The sequence below is a fragment of the Electrophorus electricus genome, chromosome 21, assembly GCF_041902795.1.
Source record: "Electrophorus electricus isolate QZ-2024a chromosome 21, ASM4190279v1, whole genome shotgun sequence".
NCBI lineage: Eukaryota > Metazoa > Chordata > Actinopteri > Gymnotiformes > Gymnotidae > Electrophorus > Electrophorus electricus.
In genome coordinates, this window is record NC_137517.1 from 18,112,501 (window position 1) to 18,136,038 (window position 23,538).

General features: G+C 39.6%; 2 protein-coding genes across 3 annotated transcripts in view; one reads left to right on the forward strand and one right to left on the reverse strand.

Annotated features, from left to right (window-relative positions):
• The window catches only part of LOC118240905 (Fc receptor-like protein 5), a 65,378-nt gene that overhangs the window by 25,066 nt on the left and 16,774 nt on the right, over positions 1-23,538 (reverse strand). The gene's annotated exons all lie outside the window — the stretch shown is intronic.
• LOC145652904 (Fc receptor-like protein 5) lies at positions 2,383-13,315 on the forward strand. 2 transcript variants are annotated; one of them, XM_081704733.1, is made up of 6 exons: positions 2,383-2,503; positions 2,818-3,093; positions 3,197-3,535; positions 3,792-4,070; positions 4,397-4,645; positions 9,929-11,525. In XM_081704733.1, the coding sequence occupies exons 1-6, from the start codon at positions 2,458-2,460 to the stop codon at positions 10,198-10,200; spliced, it is 1,461 nt and encodes a 486-aa protein (XP_081560859.1). In that variant the 5' UTR covers positions 2,383-2,457; the 3' UTR covers positions 10,201-11,525. The 2 variants fall into 2 exon arrangements, 1 of the variants encoding a protein (XP_081560859.1); XR_014119177.1 differs by lacking the exons at positions 2,383-2,503; positions 2,818-3,093; positions 3,197-3,535; positions 3,792-4,070; positions 9,929-11,525 and adding exons at positions 12,231-12,347; positions 13,036-13,315 and having other exon boundaries at positions 4,560-4,645.

Below are 23,538 nucleotides of genomic sequence, written 5' to 3' on the forward strand. Positions count from 1 at the left end.
AACACACACAGTCAGTCAGTCAGTCAGTCCGTCATTACTGGGACAGTATGGAGCTCAGTCCACTCCCTGTGGTGCTCTGTGAGTAAATGTTCTCTTTATGTCTTCATTAGAGTGAGAGGTGCTATAAGAAGTTGGTAATGTGCAGTCTGAGGATCCTGACTGATGAGATTATGTGTGTTAGTTGTGTAGTTCCTTCAGAAGGGAGGATCAGAGTTTCACTTCCATGTGCTCAGGTGTTCTCACTGTATCCAGATGTGTTATGGAAAGGGTTCTGTTTGATGTACTGGCCTGGAGAACAGGAGGAGAAGTTCTTGTACATGTTTGTACTCAAAATGGGGACAGACCAGTTACCAGTGTACTTCTGCACATCATTGTAGCTGATATGGATGTGATATGGACGCTTACGACTCTAGCAGATGAGTTTGTCAGAGTTTAACAGTAAGACCAGTGAAGAGAGGATTACAATGATCAATACATGACGCTACTGAAACCATGGGGTAGCGTTTTAGAGGAGAAATAAACAGATTTAGTGAGAGATCTGACATGAGGTTTAAGTGAAAGTGTGGGGTGAAGAGGAACCCCAAGATTCCTAACTACCTGCCTGTTCACAGCCATGACATCACTATCACTATAGAAACTACACAATCTGTATATTTGGGATTTGGGTCACAGCAACATAATTTAGGAATAGAGAAGTCAGTAGCGTACAACAAACCCAAAGAATTACCACAGATATGAGTGGGAAAACCTACATGCTGTGTGGTGTTGAAACAGTTCAGTACAGACTACAAACAAACCCTACAGAAAATCAGCAGATAACATCCACTGCTTGGACTGTTTTGTGTGTTGGGGTAAATTAATAACTACAACAGTGTGATGGAACAATGTAACCTACTGTGTATATTAAGATTTTAACAAACTAAATGTGTAAAAATACTGTAACTTCAACAAATGTAATGTGAGTAAACAATAAAGGAACGTGACGATCAACAGGAAACCAAGACAAACATTATTAACCCTTTTCATTTTGTAATATAAATGAAAACACTTATATTAAGAGGGGGAAGAATGATCTTGACCAACACAGACCGGCTGTAATCAGCCTGACACAAAAGAGACTCTTCGTTTTGTAGATATAAAAGGAAACCCTGTAGCATGAACCACAACACACACAGTTGAACATTGACCCAGTCATTCAGCTGTAGCACCAACCTCAGTCTCTCTGCTGATCACAAGCTCAATTCACAGACAAAACCTCCTCAACAAAGGACTCCCTCACACTCACGCAAACAAGACCAACACCTACCTCCCTAGCAAAGGACCCACTACCACATGAATCTGTCATAGTAGCAGAGAGACGGCGTGTACACAACAGGTCTACAGTCCTAGAACAGCTCACAAACTTTTATTTTCTCCTATTAATACTGCATGACTATTTAAAAATTAATCCCATACACAAATCTCAGAAACAGGTTCACAAATTCAGCAGATTAGTGAATCAGTGTCATGATCCCATCGCTGCATTCGTCTTCTTTCTTTTTTTGTTTCCATCCTCGTTTTCATTTCCATGTGATTCCTTGTTTTAGTTTCGTTAGTTCAGCCCCTCGTTTAGTTCTCTGGCCTTCATTAGTTTCCCCTGTTCCTCGTTTCTACCTTGTTAGGTTGTGTTTTTAAACCCAGTGTTTTCCTCATTGTCTTGCTGGTGGTTGTTCTAGCTGTTATCTGCTCATTGTGTTTGTACTAAGCCGTTGTCTGAGCTCTTGTCTTGTTTCACGTTTATTCAGTCAGTGTTCTGGGTTCTGCCTTGTTGTCTGTGTATCTGTACCCTGTTTTCTCTCGGTTTGCCTGTTGATTTATTTTCCAGATTTTGTACTTTTTGTTTAATATATTTCCTGGATCTGTTCGTATCAGTGCTATGACCCTGGACTGTCTTAATGACCCAGATTCTGGATTTGCCCTTAATAAATCTCGCTCTTCTCAGTGTCTGCATCCAGCTCTCTATCGCTCCACGTTACACAGTGTGTTCATTCTTCATAAACCCTCTAAACACTTAGAGAATGCTGGATAGGATGTCCATAAGTAACAGACACTGTGGAACTGTGAAACAGCAGTAGTGAATCTGCTCATACCACAGCACACACCACTGTCCACAGAAACATAAATCACTGACGCCCCCTTGTGTTCAAAATCTTCAGCACTCTAAACTACACTAAATGTGTTTTATCGTGAAAGATTCGTTTCTTTCTCTATTTTGGTCACTTTCTCCACTCCCTTTGAGTTTAAATGAAAATTTATTAAAAGTTATCTAGCATGTTAAAGTGTCTTGTTTTGTTTTTTTTATTTAAATGAACAGTTGTACATACTTTTATTTTTACTGTTTTTAAAATGTGTTTTTTTTAATTGTGTTTTTTAATAAATTAATTATTTCATTGTTCATATTCATATGTTCCCTCGTTTATGTTTATAGTGCTGATTTCATTTGTTCAAGCTGGACTTGCTCAAGGTGATTTATATTTTGTTTATATATTATTTAAAACCCAAACTGCCATTACTAACTCTATTCAACTATTAGATGAAACATGGTATGATGGAATGATGTAATGAGACATTTATGAAAAAATGCTATTTTAAATGTATTAATTTACACATTTAGCATTTTAGTGTATGTATTTTATAATTAATGAATTTATTTAGTATTAAAACATGTGCAGGACCAGACAGCACTGACTGGTGTGGTAGATTTAGATTTAGATCTGTGTAATTTATTTGTTTTCAAAGTAACTGAATGAAGAATTCAAATGTTTAATGTTTCTGCAGGTCATGTTAAAGCTGTTGTGAGTGTAAGTCCTGATAATCACGTGTTCAGAGGAGAGACTGTGACTCTCAGATGTGACATACGGCTAGAAGGAGACACTGGGTGGACATACAGCTGGTATAAGGATGGCAACAGTATCTACCCATACGTCACATCCAATACATACACATTCAACTTTGTTGTACAGTATGACAGTGGTACATACACCTGCAGAGGGTACAGGGGAAGAGACTCTCAGAGCTCAGAGATCAGTAATGCTATTACATTAACTGTGTCAGGTGAGTTTGGACTGTGAATTCAGCCAATAGACATTCATAGCAAGGTTGCTATTGTGTGTGAGTGATTTTAAACACCCAATAACTTGTATTTGCTGTGTTACAGTGATATCCCAGGCAGTACTGAGTGTGTCTCCACAGATCTGGCTGACTGAAGGAGACTCAGTGAGTCTAAGCTGTGAGGTCAGAGACTCCTCTACAGGCTGGACATTCAGCTGGTACAGAGCTGTTCCCTACAGAGAATGTGTAACTCCAGTAACAGACATTCATGACTCTGTGAGGTATTGTGTTGAGCTCCTCTCAGACAGCATCAGAGGAGCTGGAGGCTCCTACACTCTCAGTCCTGCTGCTCTACATCACACAGGAGTTTATGTGTGCAGAGCAGAGAGAGGAGAACGAGCCTATCAGACACAGTACAGCAACACACAGCCACTATGGATCACTGGTGAGGACAAACAACAGCAGTGTGTGTGTGTGTGTGTGTGTGTGTGTGTGTGTGTGTTTGTGAAACATCAATCACTGTCATAAACACAATCAAGAGCTTAGTCATATGTTATTAACTAGATGTCATTAGTAGTTTTCAATCATCAAAGGAGGCATCAAACTGGTTGTAATCTTTCCATGTTAAATGTGTTCACTACACTTCTGCTATGATAAAACAATAACAATAACACACGTGATGTATAATTTCTGTTTCTAAGGTCTGTCTCCTCCAGTCTCTGTGATCATCAGTCCCAGCAGAACTCAACACTTTAGTGGTGACTCTCTCTCACTGAGCTGTGAGGGACAGAGTGACTCTCCTGGATGGAGAGTGAGACGATACACACACAGTGGGAATGTGTCAGATTGTTCATCAGACTGGGGATCAGTTACAGGATCTTCATGCACCATCAGATACCTCTACACATCCCACACTGGAGTGTACTGGTGTCAGTCTGAATCTGGAGGGAGCAGCAATCCTGTTAACATCACAGTGCACAGTGAATCTGCATGTATGCACTCACTAGTTAAGGAGAAAAGGAAATGTTTGATAACAGGATATTATAGTTCACAATATATAGAACTATCAGTTACTGACTAAGAAAACTGTTAAGTAGAGTTAATAAGAAAATCTGTTAATTTAACATATTCTGGGTGAAATGTGTGTGTGTGTGTGTGTGTGAGAGAGAGAGAGAGAGAGAGAGAGAGAGATTCTACTTTCTACTTTATTGTGTTAATGTTCTGTGTCCCTGTAATGTATTACTCAGTATTCATGCTGGAATCCTTCTCTCTGTAAAAGATGAGTAAAGTGATTTCTCTGTTTTAGATGGTGATGTGATTCTGGAGAGGTCTGTCCATCCTGTGACTGAGGGAGATCCTCTGACTCTACACTGTTTACTTCACCCCAATATCACATCACACCTCAGAGCTGATTTATATAAAGATGGATCACTCATCCAGACCCAGACTGCAGGAGAAATCACCATCCATACTGTCTCAAAGTCAGATGAGGGTGTCTACTACTGTAAACACCCAGAGAGAGGAGAGTCACCACACAGCTGGGTCTCAGTCAGAGGTCAGAATCTAAAGATTTCACATCTTTATTATTACACTAATTTAACCAGAGCTTCAAATTTAACCAGAGCTTCAAATGTATATTAGCAAGAAAATCATTTTATAATTCTGAATCTTGGAGCAGTAATCCTGTGAACATCACAGTGCAGGGTGAGACTCGATGTAATGAATTTACGCTTGTACTGAATTTACTCTGAACACCATGTCCTGTCCCTGACTGAACTCTCTTCAGTTTATATATTTGTATTTTCATATGCATTTGAGTATTTCAGCCTATGGATATACATTACTTACATTTAGTCATTCAAGCCATGTAAAGTTACTGTTACCCATCATTTTCTAAGAGACAGAATAGATGTTTTTTATATAGTCTATGCACAGCAGAAATAGGAAATCAAACAGCCCCATCTTGTGGTATGAATCAGTATTTACATAAATGCAACAAAGTGTTCACATGGAATCCAGTTACATTAATTAAGGCTTAAATCTACATGTAATACACTCATTTATTTTAGAGAAATAAAATGCTATTACACTGCTGGATGTATTGATACATTTAACTGTGTTCAAGTAGATAACTGGTCCCAAAGGCGTAGAACCTATTTGTCACACAAAACAAATTTTACAAATAAAACGCGTTTCATTTGAGGATAATTTTGACCACTTTGCCTTGTTGTCTGTGTACCTGTACCCTGTTTTCTCTCGGGTTGCCTGTTGATTTATTTTCCATATTTTCCTTTCTGTTTAATATATTTCCAGGATCTGTTCGTATTGGTGCTATGACCCTGGTCTGTCTTACGGACGCAGATTCTGGATTGTCCCTTAATAAATCTCACTCTTCTCATCGTCTGCGTCCAGCTCTCTATCGCTCCACGTTACACAGTGTGTGTTTTCTTCATATAACCTTGTAAACACTTAGAGAATGCTGGATAGGATGTCCATAAATAACAGACACTGTGGAACTGTTACGCTTCCAACAGGAACAAGGCGAGAGGTAGAATGCAAAATGCAGGAGGCGGTTTATTAAATGAGGAAACACGAACGGTAAAATAAACAGAGGCTAAGGGGTGCTGAGAGTAATATAACACACGGCTGGACTACACAGAAAAGCAATGACAACCGCGGCAAACCTGACAGAGAGACGTAACTTACCCATAGACCAACAAGCAGAAGACCAAACTACAGAGCTTAAATAAGCAAGACAATCAGACACTAAACAGATACACGGGAACAGCGGAAGCTAAAACAAGGAGTGGAATAGAGGAACAGACAGGGGCGGAGAAAACGAAACTAAGGCATGGAACCAGGGAGAGCTGGAAGACAGGGAAACCGTGACATCAGGGACGGGAGGAGAGTGGCCATTCGTGACAGGAACTGTGACACAGCAGTAGTGGATCTGCTCATACCACAGCACACGCCACTCTCCTCAGAAACATAAATCACTGTCGCTCCCTTGTGTTCAAAAACGTCAGCGCTCTAAAGCTCTCTAAACATGTTTTATCACGACAGTTTAATTTCTTTCACTTTTGTTTAATTAGGATGATTGTAAAAACGGCAGTTTCCCCACTCCATTTGAAGCAAAGTTTAGACTGTATACTTGTTAAAGTAATAAACAGGATGTTATGATGTTTGTGGTTAAATGAACAGTTATACATACTTTTTTTAACTGTGTCTGCAATGTTTTGCCATCATGTTTTCTTTAAGAAATTAATTATTTCATTGTTCATATTCATATGTTCCTCTTTTTATGTTTATAGTGCTGATGTCATTTGTTCAAGCTGGACTTGCTCAAGGTAATTTATATTCTGTTGATTTATTTCATATATTTGTAATGCTGAAGGGGTGGAGAGTGAACACACTTGCGAAGTGCCGACGCATTGGATGTTATGCGAAACTGAACTAACCAGGGAAGCCATAATATAAGGGACGGAAGGGATATAAAAACTAAATGTGTTTATTAACAGACACAGACTAACAATACCGACCAGAACAAAGAATAAGCAAACATAAGAGGAACAGGCTAATAGGGTGAGGGCGAGACTAAGTTAGACAAAATAACATTAACTAAAGCTCACAGACAATATTACAGATAAGGGAACAGCAGAGAACCAAACAAGGAAAACAACAGAGGGAAACTAAACATCAACGCGGGATGGGGATGCGATTAAACAGGAATATACAAGCTACATGTGATAGAGAACAAATGAGATCTAATGAGAGACAAGCAGGCATTGGAACAAACGACATAACTAAACATACAGGAGCCAGAACAAACGACATATAACTAAACACACAGGAGCCAGAACAAACGACATATAACTAAACACACAGGAGCCAGAACAAACGACATATAACTAAACACACAGGAGCCAGAACAAACGACATATAACTAAACACACAGTGGCTAGAACAAACGACATATAACTAAACACACAGGCGCCAGAACAAACGACATATAACTAAACACACAGGAGCCAGAACAAACGACATATAACTAAACACACAGGAGCCAGAACAAACGACATATAACTAAACACATAGGAGCCAGAACAAACGACATATAACTAAACACACAGTGGCTAGAACAAACGACATATAACTAAACACACAGGCGCCAGAACAAACGACATATAACTAAACACACAGTGGCTAGAACAAACGACATATAACTAAACACACAGGGGCTAGAACAAACGACATATAACTAAACACACAGGGGCCAGAACAAACGACATATAACTAAACACACAGGGGCCAGAACAAACGACATATAACTAAACACACAGGCGCCAGAACAAACGACATATAACTAAACACACAGGCGCCAGAACAAACGACATATAACTAAACACACAGGGGCCAGAACAAACGACATATAACTAAACAAAAGTAGGAACGGGCTTCACACAGGAACGTAATCAGAGACAAACTCGGAACAGCTGGACACAAAGGGGAGGAGACACGGAACCATGGAGACCAACGACAACCTGGAAGTGACTCGGTTGCTAGGGAAACGGGGAACGCTCAGGTCTGCGGACGTGACAAATTTAAACTCTTTAGTTCAAATAAACTCTTGGTAGTCTGTAACATAATACACACTGAGTCCACATGTATTCTCTTTCTTGTGGAGGGCAAAATGGAAACTATAACTATGCTTTTACTCTGCTTTTACAAAAGTGTTTAAGTGACATAAAAGAGCATCTCAGTCCTAATTACAAATGTCACATTACTGGACAAAGTGTCCAAGGTGGTACTGGATGGAATAATTAAGTGACTCACAGTCATGTGTTCACATTTTACCCTCCAATCACAATCAGATCCCACATAATCTCCAGATCATTTCCACAAAACACAGTGATTAACAGATTAGAATGCAGCATCGTGGGTCTAACCTGTTTGTTATAATATATGTCAATACAGATTGACTCCAGGAAGACACTGGGGGTCAGTCAGCTGTAACATGCAGTGTTCTCCATCTCTTTCCACAGATTTACCCACAACTACACTAACTGTGTGCCTCAGAGTCCTGTGTTCACTGGAGAGTCAGTCACTCTGAAGTGTGAGGTTCAGGGTTATGATGGGTGGACATATCAGTGGAGGTATAAGAAGAAAGCACAGAGTCAGTGGACTACAGTGTCTCAGTCTGTGTTTTACACTGTAAACAGAGACACTCTCACCATCAGTGGAGATGCTGTAGTTAATGGGGATCAGTACCAGTGTAGAGGAGAGAGACATGACAGACCAACAACATCACAGTACAGTAACACTGTTAACCTCACTGTACATGGTAAGATCACTGTCATTTCATAAATTTAACGTCCATTTTATTAATTTAAATGATTGTTTTTAAATAATTTAAACCATTTTTAGTCAGCAGCATAATACACACTCCATGTATTGTGTTACTTGGCAAAACATAAATTAGAGCTGTACTGTAATTACTGTTATATAACATGGTATTAGAGTTTTCCTGTAATTACAGTTACACTACATGGTATTAGAGCTGTACTGTAATTACATTTACACTATGTTGTATTAATGGTGTACTGTAATTTCAGTTACCATGTCATTACCAACTTATAATGGATTTTTATAACAATTTATAACAATGAATCAGCTCTGTTATAGCAGGTGAAACACTGAAAAGGGTTGTACTGTGGGTCTACAGAACCTTTATTTTGACACCCCTGGTTTGAAGACATTTGTTCCCACTATGCACTACAAGACTTGACCTCACTAATAGTGCCCCCTTCTGTGTTGAAGTAGAGAGTACACAGTGACCTCACATAGTCTGGAGCAGAGAGACGTGTACTTCTCAGTAAGCAGCAGCCAGTGTTCAGTTTTAGTAGGTTTAAGCTTCAAACACATGATCTTACTGAGAGTTGAACATAAAAGCAGAATTTAAGTACTGTGTGATTTGTACAATGGAGCCTGAGCTGGATCTGACTGTGCAGTCTAATTCAACATAAATATTGAGTAGAGAGACTATCACACTCACATGTGAATGAGCAGGACTGTAATCCTGACCCAACCCCATCTCAAAGTCCAGTTAAAATCCAGTTACAGAATGTTAACAGCATGTCTATAACAGCTTGTTGAGTATGCTAAAATGGTATGTATTATACCTGTTACATGTTCAGTGACTTCTCAGGTTAACATCTACAGACATGAACTTGGACACTCCAAACATAGTTAAAAACAACTGAATTCATCAGATTATAAACAAATCTGATATAAACAGTTCATTAAAAGTCTATTAAGATATTGAATGTTCAGGGACTTCAATACTGCTACATCATGTTACTAACAGTCTATTATTTTTTATTTAAAAGTATTTAAACTACCTAAATACTTCATTTATTTTTAATCTAAGAATGTTAGATATTTGTAACAGATATGTCTAAAAGTACAAGTATTCCTGATCTTCATCCCAAAGCTTTTCCCACTGCTACACTGACTGTGGAGTCTCAGAGTCCTGTGTTCCCTGGAGAGTCAGTCACTCTGAAGTGTGAAGTAGAGTCTTCCAGTAACTGGAGGTATTAGTGGTATAAAGGCAGCAGTCAGATTGTAGTCCATCAGTCTGAGATAAACACCTTCACCATCAGCTCACCAGCAGACCAGGATCAGTACTGGTGTAGAGGAGAGAGAGATTACACACCCACATCATCACAGGAGAGTAACAGAGAGCATCTCTCTGTTAAAGGTGAGTAGCTGCTATGGTAACAACAGCAGCATATACGCTCTGCCATTGCATGTCCTGAACTGTGTTTTTCATCTCTATCAGCAGTTAAACCTAAACCAGGACTCACATCAAACCTTAAAGGAGCTGCACCTGTGGGAAACCCAGTGACTCTGCACTGTAAGCTGGAGCAGTCTGCTGGATGGAGTTTTTACTGGTCCAGGCACACACACAACCCTGAGAATGAGACCAACACTGCAATAAACTCCTACACCATCAGCTCAGTGGCGCCCTCTGATGGAGGCCAGTACTGGTGCAGAGCTGGTAGAGGAAACCCAGTGCTTGGAGTTGACTACAGTTTCTGTGTTTTTGTTTGACACCCTCTTTTTGAGGATTGACCATCGCTTTCTCAATGGGATTGAGATCTGGGGAGTTTCCTGGCAATGGACCGAAAATGTCAATGTTTTGTTCACCGAGCCACTTGGTTATCACTTTTGCCTTGTGACAGGGTGCTCTGTCATGCTGTAAAAAGCATTGTTCACCAAATCACTCCTGGATTGTTGGGAGAAGTTCCTCTTAGGGGATGTTTTGATACCATTCCTTATTCATGGCAGTGTTCTTAGGCAAAAATTTGAGCAAACCCACACCCTTGGATGAGAAGCAACCCTACACATCATTGGTCTCAGGATGCCACACTGTTGGCATGCCATAAGGCTCATGGGAGCGCTCACCTTTTCTTCTCCAGGCAATCATTTGTCCAGATATCCCAAGCAATCTGAAGGCGGCTTCATCTGCAGTCCTCTGCAGTCCAATCCCTATACTTCCTGCAGAATGTCAGTCTGTCCTTGATGTTTTACTTGGAGAGAAGTGGTTTCTTTGATGCCTTTCTTGACACAAAGCCATCCTCCAAAAGCTTTCGCCTCACTGTGTGTGCAGATGCACTCACACCTGCCTTTGCCATTCCTGAAAAAGCTCTGCACTGGTGGTGACCCGATCCCATAGCTGCATCCTTTTTAGGAGACGGTCCTGTTGCTTGCTTGACTTTCTTGGGCACCCTGACGCCTCCTTCACTGCATTTGAACCTCTCTCCTTGAAGTTCTTGATGATTCCATAAATGGTTTAATTAAATCAGCTATGTTGTCCTCATTAACACTTTCTCCTTGGTTAACGAGAAGATCAGTAAAATGATGTTAGCAGGCCATTTTGCGGCAAGGCTGAAATGCAGTGGCTTAATTTTTGTGGTTAAGTTCATTTTCATGGCAAGGAATGACTTTGAAATTCATTGCAGTTCATCTGATCACTCTTCGCAATCTCGAGTTAATGCAAATTGCTACCATAAAAACTGAAGCAGCAAAAAAGCAACTTTGTGAAAAACAAAATTTGCTAGTCTCAAAACCTTTGGCCATGGCTGTATTTGGGAGTTTTGGCCACAAGCACAGATTGGCCACTAGATGGCAGCAGTGAATAACATTTTAGTAGAAATATGACAAAACAGATCACAAAATGTTTGATTTCCAGAATAACAGGAAGCTGTCATATCTGCTACAGGACATGCTTTTTGTGCTCCTGAATTAATGGATTTATTCAACATTAAAACATGTACTGGACCAGACAGCAGTGACTAGTGTGGTAGATTTAGGTCTGTTTACTGGTGAGTATCAGTTGACAGACTATAATAATAGAAAACATGGTGTTGGTTATGTGTGAGATCTGAGTTGATATAATTATGCCTGACTGGATATTTTACTATATGAATTGTTATTATTCAGTCATGAAAGTGCTAAGCGTCCATTGTTGTTGTGTGATTCCCTTTTGTAGAAAACCTGCTCCTACAAACTCTTTGGATTTGCTGCTCAGTTTAGTTTTAACTGTAGTAGAGCAAATATCCAGCACCACATAAATAACTCCTCCCACTCACACACAGTCTTTATAGTATTACCCAGTTAAAATAAACAATGCAACAGATTCTGTGTAGTGTTGATATTACAATTTTTGTAAAGTGGTTTGGTGGCTACCACATGAATAAATGAATGAATTAAGTTATATATCTTGTTTGCAATGAGTGTCACTTTTCTTTGGTTTATATTTTTATTTTAGTTTAATTGTATTTTTTATCATTCCATTCCATTATGACAACTTCCATGTTTCGTCATGTTGCTTCTTGTTTGTAGCTGTTCGTGTTTTTCATCTGTTTAAAATAAACGTCTTTGTTCACACGACTCACGTTGGTATCCCATCCCTCACCCTCAATGCTCCCCAGAGTCACAGAAGCACTGTAGCTCTTCAGCTGTGATTAATTCTGTGTGTGTGTGTGTGTGTGTGCATGTGTGTGTGTGTGTGTGTGTGTGTGTGTGTGTGTGTGTGTGTGTGTGTGTGTGTGTGTGTGTGTGTGTGTGTGTGTTATCAGCTCTGTCCCATTCAGAAGCTCCACTCTCCATCCTCAGTCTGCTCAGTAGTCTACTGGCAGTCTCTCCATATCTGCTAGTGTCCATCGTGCTGGGGGTCAAATGCTACAGAGCTCACGGTGAGAACTCTTCCTCTTAGACACACATTACACACACTGGAAGAAAAGAGGAAACAATCTTACATTTGCTTGAATCTGAAAACGCATCGTAAGGTTGGTCTTTCTTCTCTGTGTTTTTATGACTTTCACCACTCTGTCATGACTCTTAATACTGCTAAGACAAGCAGGACACATGACAGTAAAGTGTCTGTCATATGTAATCTATAAAAATCATGGTTTATAAAAGCAGCACATGGTCATGAAACCAGTAGTTAAAAACAAGAGTGAAGAGAACAATGACTGGAACCAGAAAATGTTACTTTAGGCAAGACAGCAAATACTAAAAGAAACATGAGTGTAAATACACACACTAACTAGAGCCAAACAACACACAGTCACGACAGAGCAGAGAGATCAATGAAAACAATACAGTACAGGTTAAAACTTAAAAGTTTTATACATAGTTTATACTTTTGTAAACAGACATTTAAAACTATTTTATATGCTGGTTTAATAAAATACTGATTTTCTCCCCACAATCATTGAAACTGTCGACACGTTGCTTGCGTTGGAGACAAGACACGCTTTTTTTCCTTCTCTGTGTTAGAAGACTAAAACAGCAATAAGTTTATTAAATGATAATCCAATAACACCAGGTGGGTTTCTAACACCTACACTGTGAATTCTGTGTTTAATGTTTTTTCTACAGCTCTGACTGAAACCAGAAGCCAGAATGCAGTCTCAGAGGAGTGAGAGTCTAAAAATTCTGAAGATGGAAGGACATTGTTCTGTTTGCTTGAAGTCATTTCACATGTGAGATTGAATGTTTGAACTCTGCTAACTTACTGCCAGCTGACCACCAGTTTATATGAAGCATCGTGCAGTAATGTTTTCACTTTTAAGCACATGTTACTATTGTGTGTCATTTATTCCAATGTTAGAATATTCTCATTTATTTTAATGATCTTTTACTTTGTTGGACTGGTTTACTTTTTTATGTTCTAGTTAAATAAATAAAAGCCAAATAAATTGTTTGCATTATCATTGCACTGATGTCAGATGAGATATTTATCAGCCAAAGAAACACTATCTCAGTGTATTTCATAACAGACTCTAGATATTAAGTAATTAACAACTAGACCACAGATTAGTGTTTTACACATTGCTTTACACTGACTCTCCTCTGATCTAATGTGAAACTGTTCACTGGGTAGTGAGGTCACTACAAAGATCATAATAGCTTGGACTTGCCTGAGACAGGTCATCAGGTGATTGTTAGAATGAACACCAGCAGCCACACCAGCTCTGTGCGGGTAAGATCACTCACCCCTGCTGTAGGATGTAGTGGCACTGATGCTCAGATACATCATCCCAGCACAGTAAATTCAGGAGGAATTGGGGTGGTATATTAGACAGCCAGTGAACAGTCAGGTCTTTACATCCATGTGTTGGAAGCAGGAAAAATTAGCAAAATGGGCAAGCATAAGGATCTGAGAGATTTGAACAAGGACCAGACTGTGATGACTAGACAGCTGGGTAGCTGCATTGACTCTCCCAACACCGTGACAGGGGTGTTTATGAACCTGAGCCTTTAGAAGCAGCCTCCCTACCCACCAGAACCAGACTTGAGGCCCAAATAGTCAAAGAACACCACCTGTACAGCTTTTCTTTAAACACACTCTAGAGGAATTTATAAGAATAGCACCTGGACACACACAAGCATCAAGTCTTTATTACTCTACAGAAACTCTCTACATGTCTACACAGTAATCATATAGTAGAGTTAAATGTTTCATACTGTGGTCTGATAACTGTTACTGCTGTTGCTGTAATAAATAATCTGGTTTGCTTGTGATGTAATGTCTTGCAGTACAGTACATGCGTGTGTGTTTCTCCAGGGGATAGTGTTGGTGTTTGTGTGTGTGTTTGTGTGTGCGCTTGTGTGTGTGTTTGAGTGTGTGTGTGTGAGTGTGTGTGTGTGTGTGTGTGTGTGTGTGTGTGTGTGTGTGTGTGTGTGTGTGTATGTGTGTCTGTGTGTATCCAAGGGATGTTTTGGGGTATTAATAAACTATTGCTTCTACAGAGTCTTTGTTGTTGTTTTGGAGACACAGAGGTACATAAAGATGAGTGATGGATGGTAACTGCAGGGTTGATGTTAAAGATAATAGATAACCATTGAACTGATTGTGCTGAGATGCGTCTTGTGGCTCTCAGTGGTATTACATATTATATCTTTCTATATACCCTATACAGAAGTTAGAATATAACATATCATACAGCTCTATGTTACAGGTGTACAGCTCTATCATACAGGTGTACAGCTCTATCATACAGACCTTAGTATTTCTGTTTTTGGCAGGGCTGTAAGCATATTGTATACAAACTGATTTTTTATTTTAATACAATGTGTTTTTTTGTACAAAACAATCTAAAATGTGTGTGTATGTGTGAGTATGAAGGGATGCACTATAAACACAAACAGAGAGGAGAGGCACTCAGGGTCAGATATTTTCCTTGTGTACACACTCTACCCACAAACACTCTGTTACACTCCACCACATCTCCATGCATGTAGTCAGCACTGATGTCAGGGATACAGGACCAAAGTCCTTTAATTCTCCAGCCCCTGTCATCTTTGTTAAGGGAAAAATAAACATGATCTGGACACTGTATAGATGTGTAATAAAAGCTGAAAGTGTTGTGTCATCTCTTCTCTCAACTGATCACACTTGAAAAAGCCAGTTCAACAGTCCATCAGGTTCATGTGACTATCTAGACTTCATTGGAGAGAGGCAGAGACCAGCTTCACTCTCTGACAGATGCACTGCAAGTGTTTTGGGGATATTATCAGATAAGGTCCCAAAATCACTACTAAAATTCTAGTAATGTCTACTGCTACTACTAATGTCACTGCTAAGAAATAGACATCACAGGAGACAGAAATAAAACTGGCTAAAATAAAGTGTGTGAGTGGTTAAATATGAATATTCAATTTCTATTAAAACAACATTACTTTAGACACTTCCTGTCTTTTCTGTAATTAATTGCTTATGGTGAATTTTGTTAACAGTATAGTTATTCAGGAATTTTATTATTGGTATAGGTACTGGGGGCTTTTATTAATGGAATAGTTAATGTGGTCTTTTTTTAACAGTATAGATAATCAGGACTTTTATTAAAATATAGTTATTGGGGACTTTTATTAACAGTATAGTTAATGGGGATTTTAATTAACAGTATATGTAATGAGGACTTTTATTAACAGTATAGTTAATAGGGACTTTTATTAACAGTATAGAAAGTGGGGTCTTTTATTATAAGTATAGTTAATGGGGTCTTTTATTAACAGTATAGTTACTCAGGATTTTATTAACCATATAGTTAGTGGGAAATTGAATTAATGGTATAGGTAATGGAGAATTTTATTAACAGTGCAATTAATAGGGACTTTTATTTGCAAGACAGTTAATGGGTATGTTTATTAACAGTATAGTCAATGGGGACTTTTATTTACAAAACAGTTAATGGGACTTTTATTAACAGTATAGGTAATGGGCTCTTTAATTAACAGTATAGTTAATGGGAACTTTTATTAACAGTATTGTTAAATTGGAGTTTTATTAAGATTCTAGTTAATCTGGACTTTTATTTACAGTAAAGTTAATTGAGACTTTTTTATTTACAGTGTAGTTAAGGGTGACTTTTATTAACAGTAAAGTTAATTCTAGCTTAGTGTCTTACTGATCTAGATCCTGCGTGCAACCATCCAGCAAATTGTGCACACTACTGCCCCCTGTGGTGTGATGAGGACATTAGTGGAGCTGGGACATGTTCTGGTGGAGCTCCTACCTGCACGGTGTCCTCACCACTGTGGAGCAGGTCATTCACAGACTGGATCTCAGACTCTTCCTCCTGCAGGGATCAGAGTTCAGGCAGGGGTCAAGAGTTAAATGAGGATCAAAGCCTCAGACATTTTGTAAAAAGCTAAGAATAGTGCCTGGTACAGGTATCATTCCAGTTCAGACTGGTGACCCCTGTGACCCCATTAACCCCTGTGACTTTTTTTGTTGACCTCTCTCTGGGTGATGATGGTGGGGATGTAGGCCTCTTTAGGCTTCAGTAAGACCTCAGATGGTCTCTGTGTCAGACCTCTACAGGCCTCAGTCAAAGGCCTCGGTCTAAGGCAGGGACATCTCAGCCTGGCACCAGAATAAACAATATTATCACCATAGGCAGCAGGTGGTTTGAATGAGATCACTTTTTAAAAAATAAAATAGTTTATGATTAGATATAATGGTACCAAACTCTAACTGGTAGTATTAAATATCAATTTGCATATGTTAAATAATGCATGATTTGGAAATAATGGTAATAAGATAATAATAATAATAAGAAAGGTGGTTGTGTAACTGTCCCTGAAGAGAGTGTATAAAGGTAATGCCCTCTTGGGACTGTTAGATGTATCCCGGACTATGCCTCCTTTGGATGTCACATTGAACTGGAAATAAAGATGGGACCTGCTATTCTCTTCAATTAATCATTGATTCTGCATCTTTATTTTCTGCATAAAATGCAACTAATAACTCAACTGGAATTTGGGGAAATATTAACTACACTGTTAATAAAAGTCCCGATTAACCAAGTTTCAAGTTTTTAACTTCGTTTCAAAGTTTATTTGTCATGTACATAGTCATACATGGTATAACTCGCAGTGAAATGCTTTGTGCCTGCTCTGTCCGAGCTGAGGAGATACAGGGATACAACATATGTATAATATGTATATATACACAATGTACAATGTATATATGTATATGCATATATGTGTATATACACAATGTACAATTACCAATTTTTTACAATTTACAATTTACAGTTTACAGTTTAGTTATTGTAGTCTTTTTATGATGATATTGATATCATACGCAGTGCACAGAGTGGTCCCCTAGGTTCATCAGTTGCCCCAATTCAGGGCCCAAATGGCCTGTGGGAAGAAGCTCCTCTTCACTCTCTCTGTGTTGGTCTTCAGGGAGCGAAATTGCTTCCTTGAACTCAACATTGAGAAGAGCCTATTGTTGGGATGGGTGGGGTCCTTCACAATCCCCTTGGCTTTGGTCTGGCACCGTTTGTAATAGATGGTCTGCAGGTCAGGAAGTTCCCTATAAGTGATGCGCTCTGCTGAAAGCACCACCCTCTGGAGTGCTTGTCTCTTCTGCTTGGTGCTGTTCCCAAACCAGGCTCTGATGTTTCCTGTGAGGATGCTCCTATATCTACTATCTAAATCTACAGGATGATGGGGAAAAGTGAGGCATGTTCTAAGGGTCTATGTAGAAAGGAAAGAGACAAGGTTAGTAAAGACTAGATGTTCTCTGCATGAACGAGCCACGAGCTGTTCCCATACCAGCCATGAGCCAATCCTGTGCTTAGAGAGAGAGACAGGGAGAGAGAAAGAGAAAGGGAGGGGTAAAGGAGACAAGAAGAGGGAACGGATGATCTCGAGCGACCAGCTTGCGGTCAAGCCGCCATAACATGGCTGATAAGCAGAGACATTGCGTTGGGTGCCTGAAGGCAGAAAGGCTCCAGTATCTAACACTCCCCCCTTTGATTTCAAAGGAATCACATATCAGTATATAGACCTTTCTCATACACAGGCACCAAGGCAACATTAGCATGATTAATCAGGGAGGTAGAAATGCGAGTTATGAAAGAAGACAGGAGTGACAATAAACAGGGTCCACAAACAAGAATCAACACAATAATCAGGAGTACAGGAAAACATATGTTTATGAGCCAAGATCCCCAAGTGCCAACAATGTCAGTTAACCAACTGAACCAAGAATCATCGGTGGGTGGAGGCTCAGCAATAACAGTCTTCATGTGCGAAATGTCAGTAATGTTATAGTAACTAGGGATGTCAAAGCAACACGTTTCATTAATGACCTTACAAATGCCTCCCTCCTTTGCCAAGAGGAGCTCTAGGGCTAGGCGGTTCTCCAAGACAGCGGTACAGATCTTATCTACCTCATCATTGAGCAATGTCAGGGTGCTTTCAGTCCTATTGGCTAAAGTACCTGCCATGCCAAAGCATTAATTTTAAGGGCTGTAGTTGTTCCTCCTCCCAGGAACAAATTCCAACCCATAATCACTCCAGGGTTAGTCCATGGGTTGGCCAGTACATACCCACCATACCCGTTAGGGGTGCCAGTAATTACAGACCTTTTAGCCCTGACAGATGTTGACTGCGAACATGTATATGACCAGAGATGAGATAGTTAATGCTGGGGTACAACATCCTTTCCAGGTAAATTGATGATGGGTATTACTAACAATCAAGGTGGGTAGGCTGGAATATGCCATCTTACCACATACCCACATAATAGTTGAAGATGCTGCAGTCCCCAGGATCGCAGGGCAAAGAGACTGTGTGCCTGTTATATTATTTATTGTGCATCTTCCCAGTCCTGGGCCTAATGCCCATACCTCATTTTTACATGGCATGTGGCCTAAAAATAGCCCATCAGGTAAGCCTGCAGAACATAGACAGGTGGTACCTGTCACAGGTAATACTGCTAGGGGCATATTTCTGAATCTGGGGTAATACCGCTTACTAATGCTGTCTGTCCTGTGGTCCGGCCATGAACTACCATCCAAGGCCCAGGCAGGGAGTACCACTGGTAGCTACGGCCTTAGATACATTTAGCATAAACCCTACTCCCATATTTGACAGTCTGATGAGTTACGATTAAGTGCTGTTGCAGTAACATCATCTATCGGGACTGGTACCCATGGTGTATAGAATGCTTAACATACAAGACAGTCCTTCCCTGGTTCTACCTCTCCTGCCACTACCAGAGAGACCACACAGTCTAAATTACCATTACATTGCTGTTGATGACTCTGAAAGCCCACTACCTCCCCTTTTGTAACTTTTGAGACTGAAAATAATGCCAATATTATCACACAGATGGGGCCCATCATTCCTACAGTAAGGTTTTGCATGAACTTATCAGGAAAACAAGGAGAGAAAGCACCAAAGAGTCTGCAAAAGTAAGTTAATCGGCAGATAGGATATCTATCAATTTATAATACCAATGCTAAAGTGTATTGACATCAACAGGGCCAAGGAGTAGTTTCTTGGTGTGTGGTGCAGCTGAGGGGTTCCCTCAGCATGAAATCATATAACAAATTTTGTACTATATGTGTTAAGGTGCATTTGGCTTGTTGGACGTGTCAGATACTTGTGATTTCTTCAGCGAGCTGGCGTGTATCTACTGTGCTGATCCTGATGTTAGCACAGCAGTTCGGGTCACTGCAACCACAGTTGTTGGGTGCTCATACGCAGCTTTAGCAACTTTCTGAGGGTTCAGTGATTTGACCAAAACAGTGTTACCAGGAATTAATGGATGAGTAGGCTTGTCTGTGGTAAGAGGGAGCACGCAAGACATCACCATGCACACTGTTCAATTTCTCAATCAACATTTGGGTGTAGTCCACCAAGATCATGTCTGTGTCACCTGAATGAGAAACACCTGGGTTACCTCTGACCACTGGGGTGGTAAATGGTCTACCAAAAATGACCTCAAATGGTGACAATATAGTGGTGGCACTGGGCATCATTCTGATCTCACAACACTGCTGGCAGTAGATCTATCCACTTCTTTCCTGTTTCCATCATAGCCTTTGCTAACCTTTCTTTCAAGGTACGATTCATTCTCTCAATGCCAGATGACTGGATAAGGGATGTGAAACTTCCAGTCAATAGTTAGGTAGGTGCATAGTTTCTGAGTTACGTTGGAAATGAAATAGGGTCCCTGATCTGACTCTATTACCCAATATACCTCGATATCTCCTTGGCTAGGATTTTAACCACAGTGCGAGCGTCTTCCTTAGAACATTGAAACTCCTCAGTCCACTTGGAAAACCTGTCTACAATGACTAGCAGGTACTTCAACCGACCACAAAGAGGCATGAACTGAAAGGGATATTCAGGAGCGAGCAAGGCATCATGTTTAGCTTGTTTTTTTTACCCTAGTTACTTCTAGCACCGGTTAAACAGCTATCTAGGAGGAGTTTCAGTTTTACACGTTTCCAGTATACAAAACTGTTTTAGCCGTTACCCCCCTTTGTGTGACAGTAATGGAATTCACAAACTGTCAAAAAAATGATTTATAGCTTGGTTTGATTTGATCCCCCTCCACATAATAATAAATATATATAAATTAATATTATACAATTCATGATGTGACAAGATGAAAATGAATTAAAACACAATGAGGGATCATTTAAAAAAATTATTTGAGAAATATTCAAGTGATTAAAGTAAATAAAAGTCTTAAACCAATACGTACCACCCAGTCTTTAATGTCTGCTGTGCGCCGCTGCCTGTCATGTACTGATACTCAAACATGCGTGTGGGTCTCGGTTGTGTGTCTCTCTCCCTCACTCACCCATCCCACTCCCTCCCATTGCCTGATTCTCCAAGTCACTCCAAGTTGAGATTTCTAAATCAGTGTACATCAGAAGAAATATTGCTGCTACACATGCATACTGAATATACGGCATCATACTATGGCTCAGAAACGTCCAAATAACCCACTAGGTAATGCTTCAAAAAAAATCTGAAGACACAAATTAGTCAAAATGACATTTTCTATGAACTGAATCAGTGCTTGGCGGCATTAAATGAGGCTCTTAAGTGGTGAATGTGCTCAACAACTGGGTTCACAGAATTCTTCAACCAGTTTTGATAATGAAGAACAGAGTCCTAGAACGTATGAAACTGATGTAGAATTTCTCCCTTCAGATAATACGGAAAACTGTATGGAAATGGAACAAATGGGGTATGGTATAACTCCTGACATTAGAATAATTCGTAGAGAAAAAGTTCAACACAGAAATTAGGAGGAAAGTTAATTTTGCCTCACTGGGTAACGTTAACATTTTTGCAGAATTTTACAATTATATTCTAGAGGTTAAAATGGCATGATGGATACCATTAATGAAATAGCTGGCTTGAGAGATGCTGTAAATTTTCTAGTTCAAGGTCCCAATATGAATGTTTCATCACAACATGAGTTGAAGAACGGGGCTGTAGAACTAGACTCTTCTAACCACGCTCAAGAAAGAAATGCAGAGCATCTTGAGATCATGGCAAGTGATAGCATGGAATTTGTGATTCAGAGAGATGTTTTGCTTTATGCTTTGCACAACTTTTGAATCCTCAGGAAACACCAAAATACATTGAAAATGCTGCTAGTCAGATACAGCAGGGTGTAGGATTATCTGATAATTATACAGTTAGTTTTAACGATATTACCGGATTTGAGAAGTTAATGAATTGTAATATAGTTGTGTTGTATCAGACGTTCAACAAAAGCAGTTACTGTTTATTAAACTAGCAGGACATCCCATGAGAACCATTTTATTCTTACACAACAACCATTACTATGGTGTTAAAAATATTGAGGGTCTTCTCGGGTTTCAATACATCTGTCGTTTTTGTTACAAAGGATTCACAAGTATGAGAAAACACACATGCGAGTATTATTGTAACATATGTCTTGATCCAGAATGCTATAGTTATACTCAGAATACATTGCAGTGTTCAGATTGCTCCTACTATCATAGCACAAGGGGGGGAAATTTTGTGCTTTGAAGACACCGCTTATCAGCAGAGATTTATGGACAGTCTCCTATTCCTATCTATGAAACTTAGCACTATTCCAAAAGCCATGGGGTTTACAGACATTAAAAAGGAACATTCCCACACTTTTACAAACAACCTAGAGAATCAGAACTATGTGGGGTCATAGCCTAGGCCTGAGTTTTACGGTGTGGATACGATGAAGCCCAAAGAGAAGCAAGATTTCTTTGATTTGGTATGAAACGATCACTGAAAGTCTGACTTAAGAAAAGAAATGAAAGAATACTACTGTAACGATGTAAAGATTTTGAAAACAGAGTGTAAAATTTTCAGGGGTGAGATTCTGAGAGACACAGGCGTTGACCCGTTCAAGTCGATTACCATAGCATCCGTATGCATGAAAATATTCTGCACCATGTTCCTGCCCGAAAACACTTTCGGGAGGTTGTTTTCACATACCTCCCCTAGATAACTACATCAACTGTCAGAAACGTCTCAACGCCATCTATTCCATGGCTCGAGTATGTCTCAGATAAACATACCCATTCAACATGCACTTAACAATGGGGAAGCCAAGATTAGAAATTATTTTGTAGATGGTTACTTTGAGGGTAAAATGCGCAAAGCATTCGAGTTTCTCAGCTGCTTTTGTCATGGATGTGATACGTGCTTTCCATCGTGCATGCCACACCCTTTAAGTAAAACCTCAGAAACCTTTGGAGATGTTCATCAAAACAGTCTTAATAAAATTCAGACACTGCAGTGTATTCACAAATTGTCTGTCCCCATAATGTGGGAACATGAATGGAATAATATGAAAAACAATGATGAAGATGTCAAAGGTTTTGAGAAACTTTTTTACTTTCCAGAGTGCTTAAATCCTTGGGATGCGTCGGTGGATCTCACACTTTGCATTTGTGAACTGGCTTTTAATCTACTCCGTGGTAACATCCCTCTGATGGCTCATCAGTATTGGCTTTTGAAAAGACAAAAGTGGATAAAACTGTTTTCTAATAAAAGATCATCTATAGATACAAAGAAAAGCTATTAATCATTCCGGAGGTTTCCTCTTACCCTTGCTTAGCGTTGCTGTACCCTTTATAAGCAGTTTGATAGCATTGTGCAAAGATTAAATGGATACTGCAGAGATGTTTTTGATACCGCATCATCAGATGGAAAAACTTAGAAACATCGCGTCCGATAAAAACCGTGACAGACCGTGACCTAGACGAAATGATGCAACACAATTTAACCAGGTCTAACTTGGACCCTTATGAAAAGTCTAAGTTTTACGCATCAGTGTTGCAATTTTTTTTAAATATCGTTAAAAGCAGAGAAGAAGAAACGGCTCGAGTGACCCTATCCCTGCCCACCGAACCTGAAAATAAGCCGGTGACCAGGGTAAACGAAGAGACCAGTCGGATGGTTGAAGACGAAATCGCTAAAGGTTATAGGTAATGTCCCTACGAAAGCTAGAAAAAATGCTTCCTACATCATAGACAAAATCGCAAAATCTGGTGATGCATCGTCAAATGATGAAGGAGAGTTTATTTTCAAAGGAATAACCTTTAA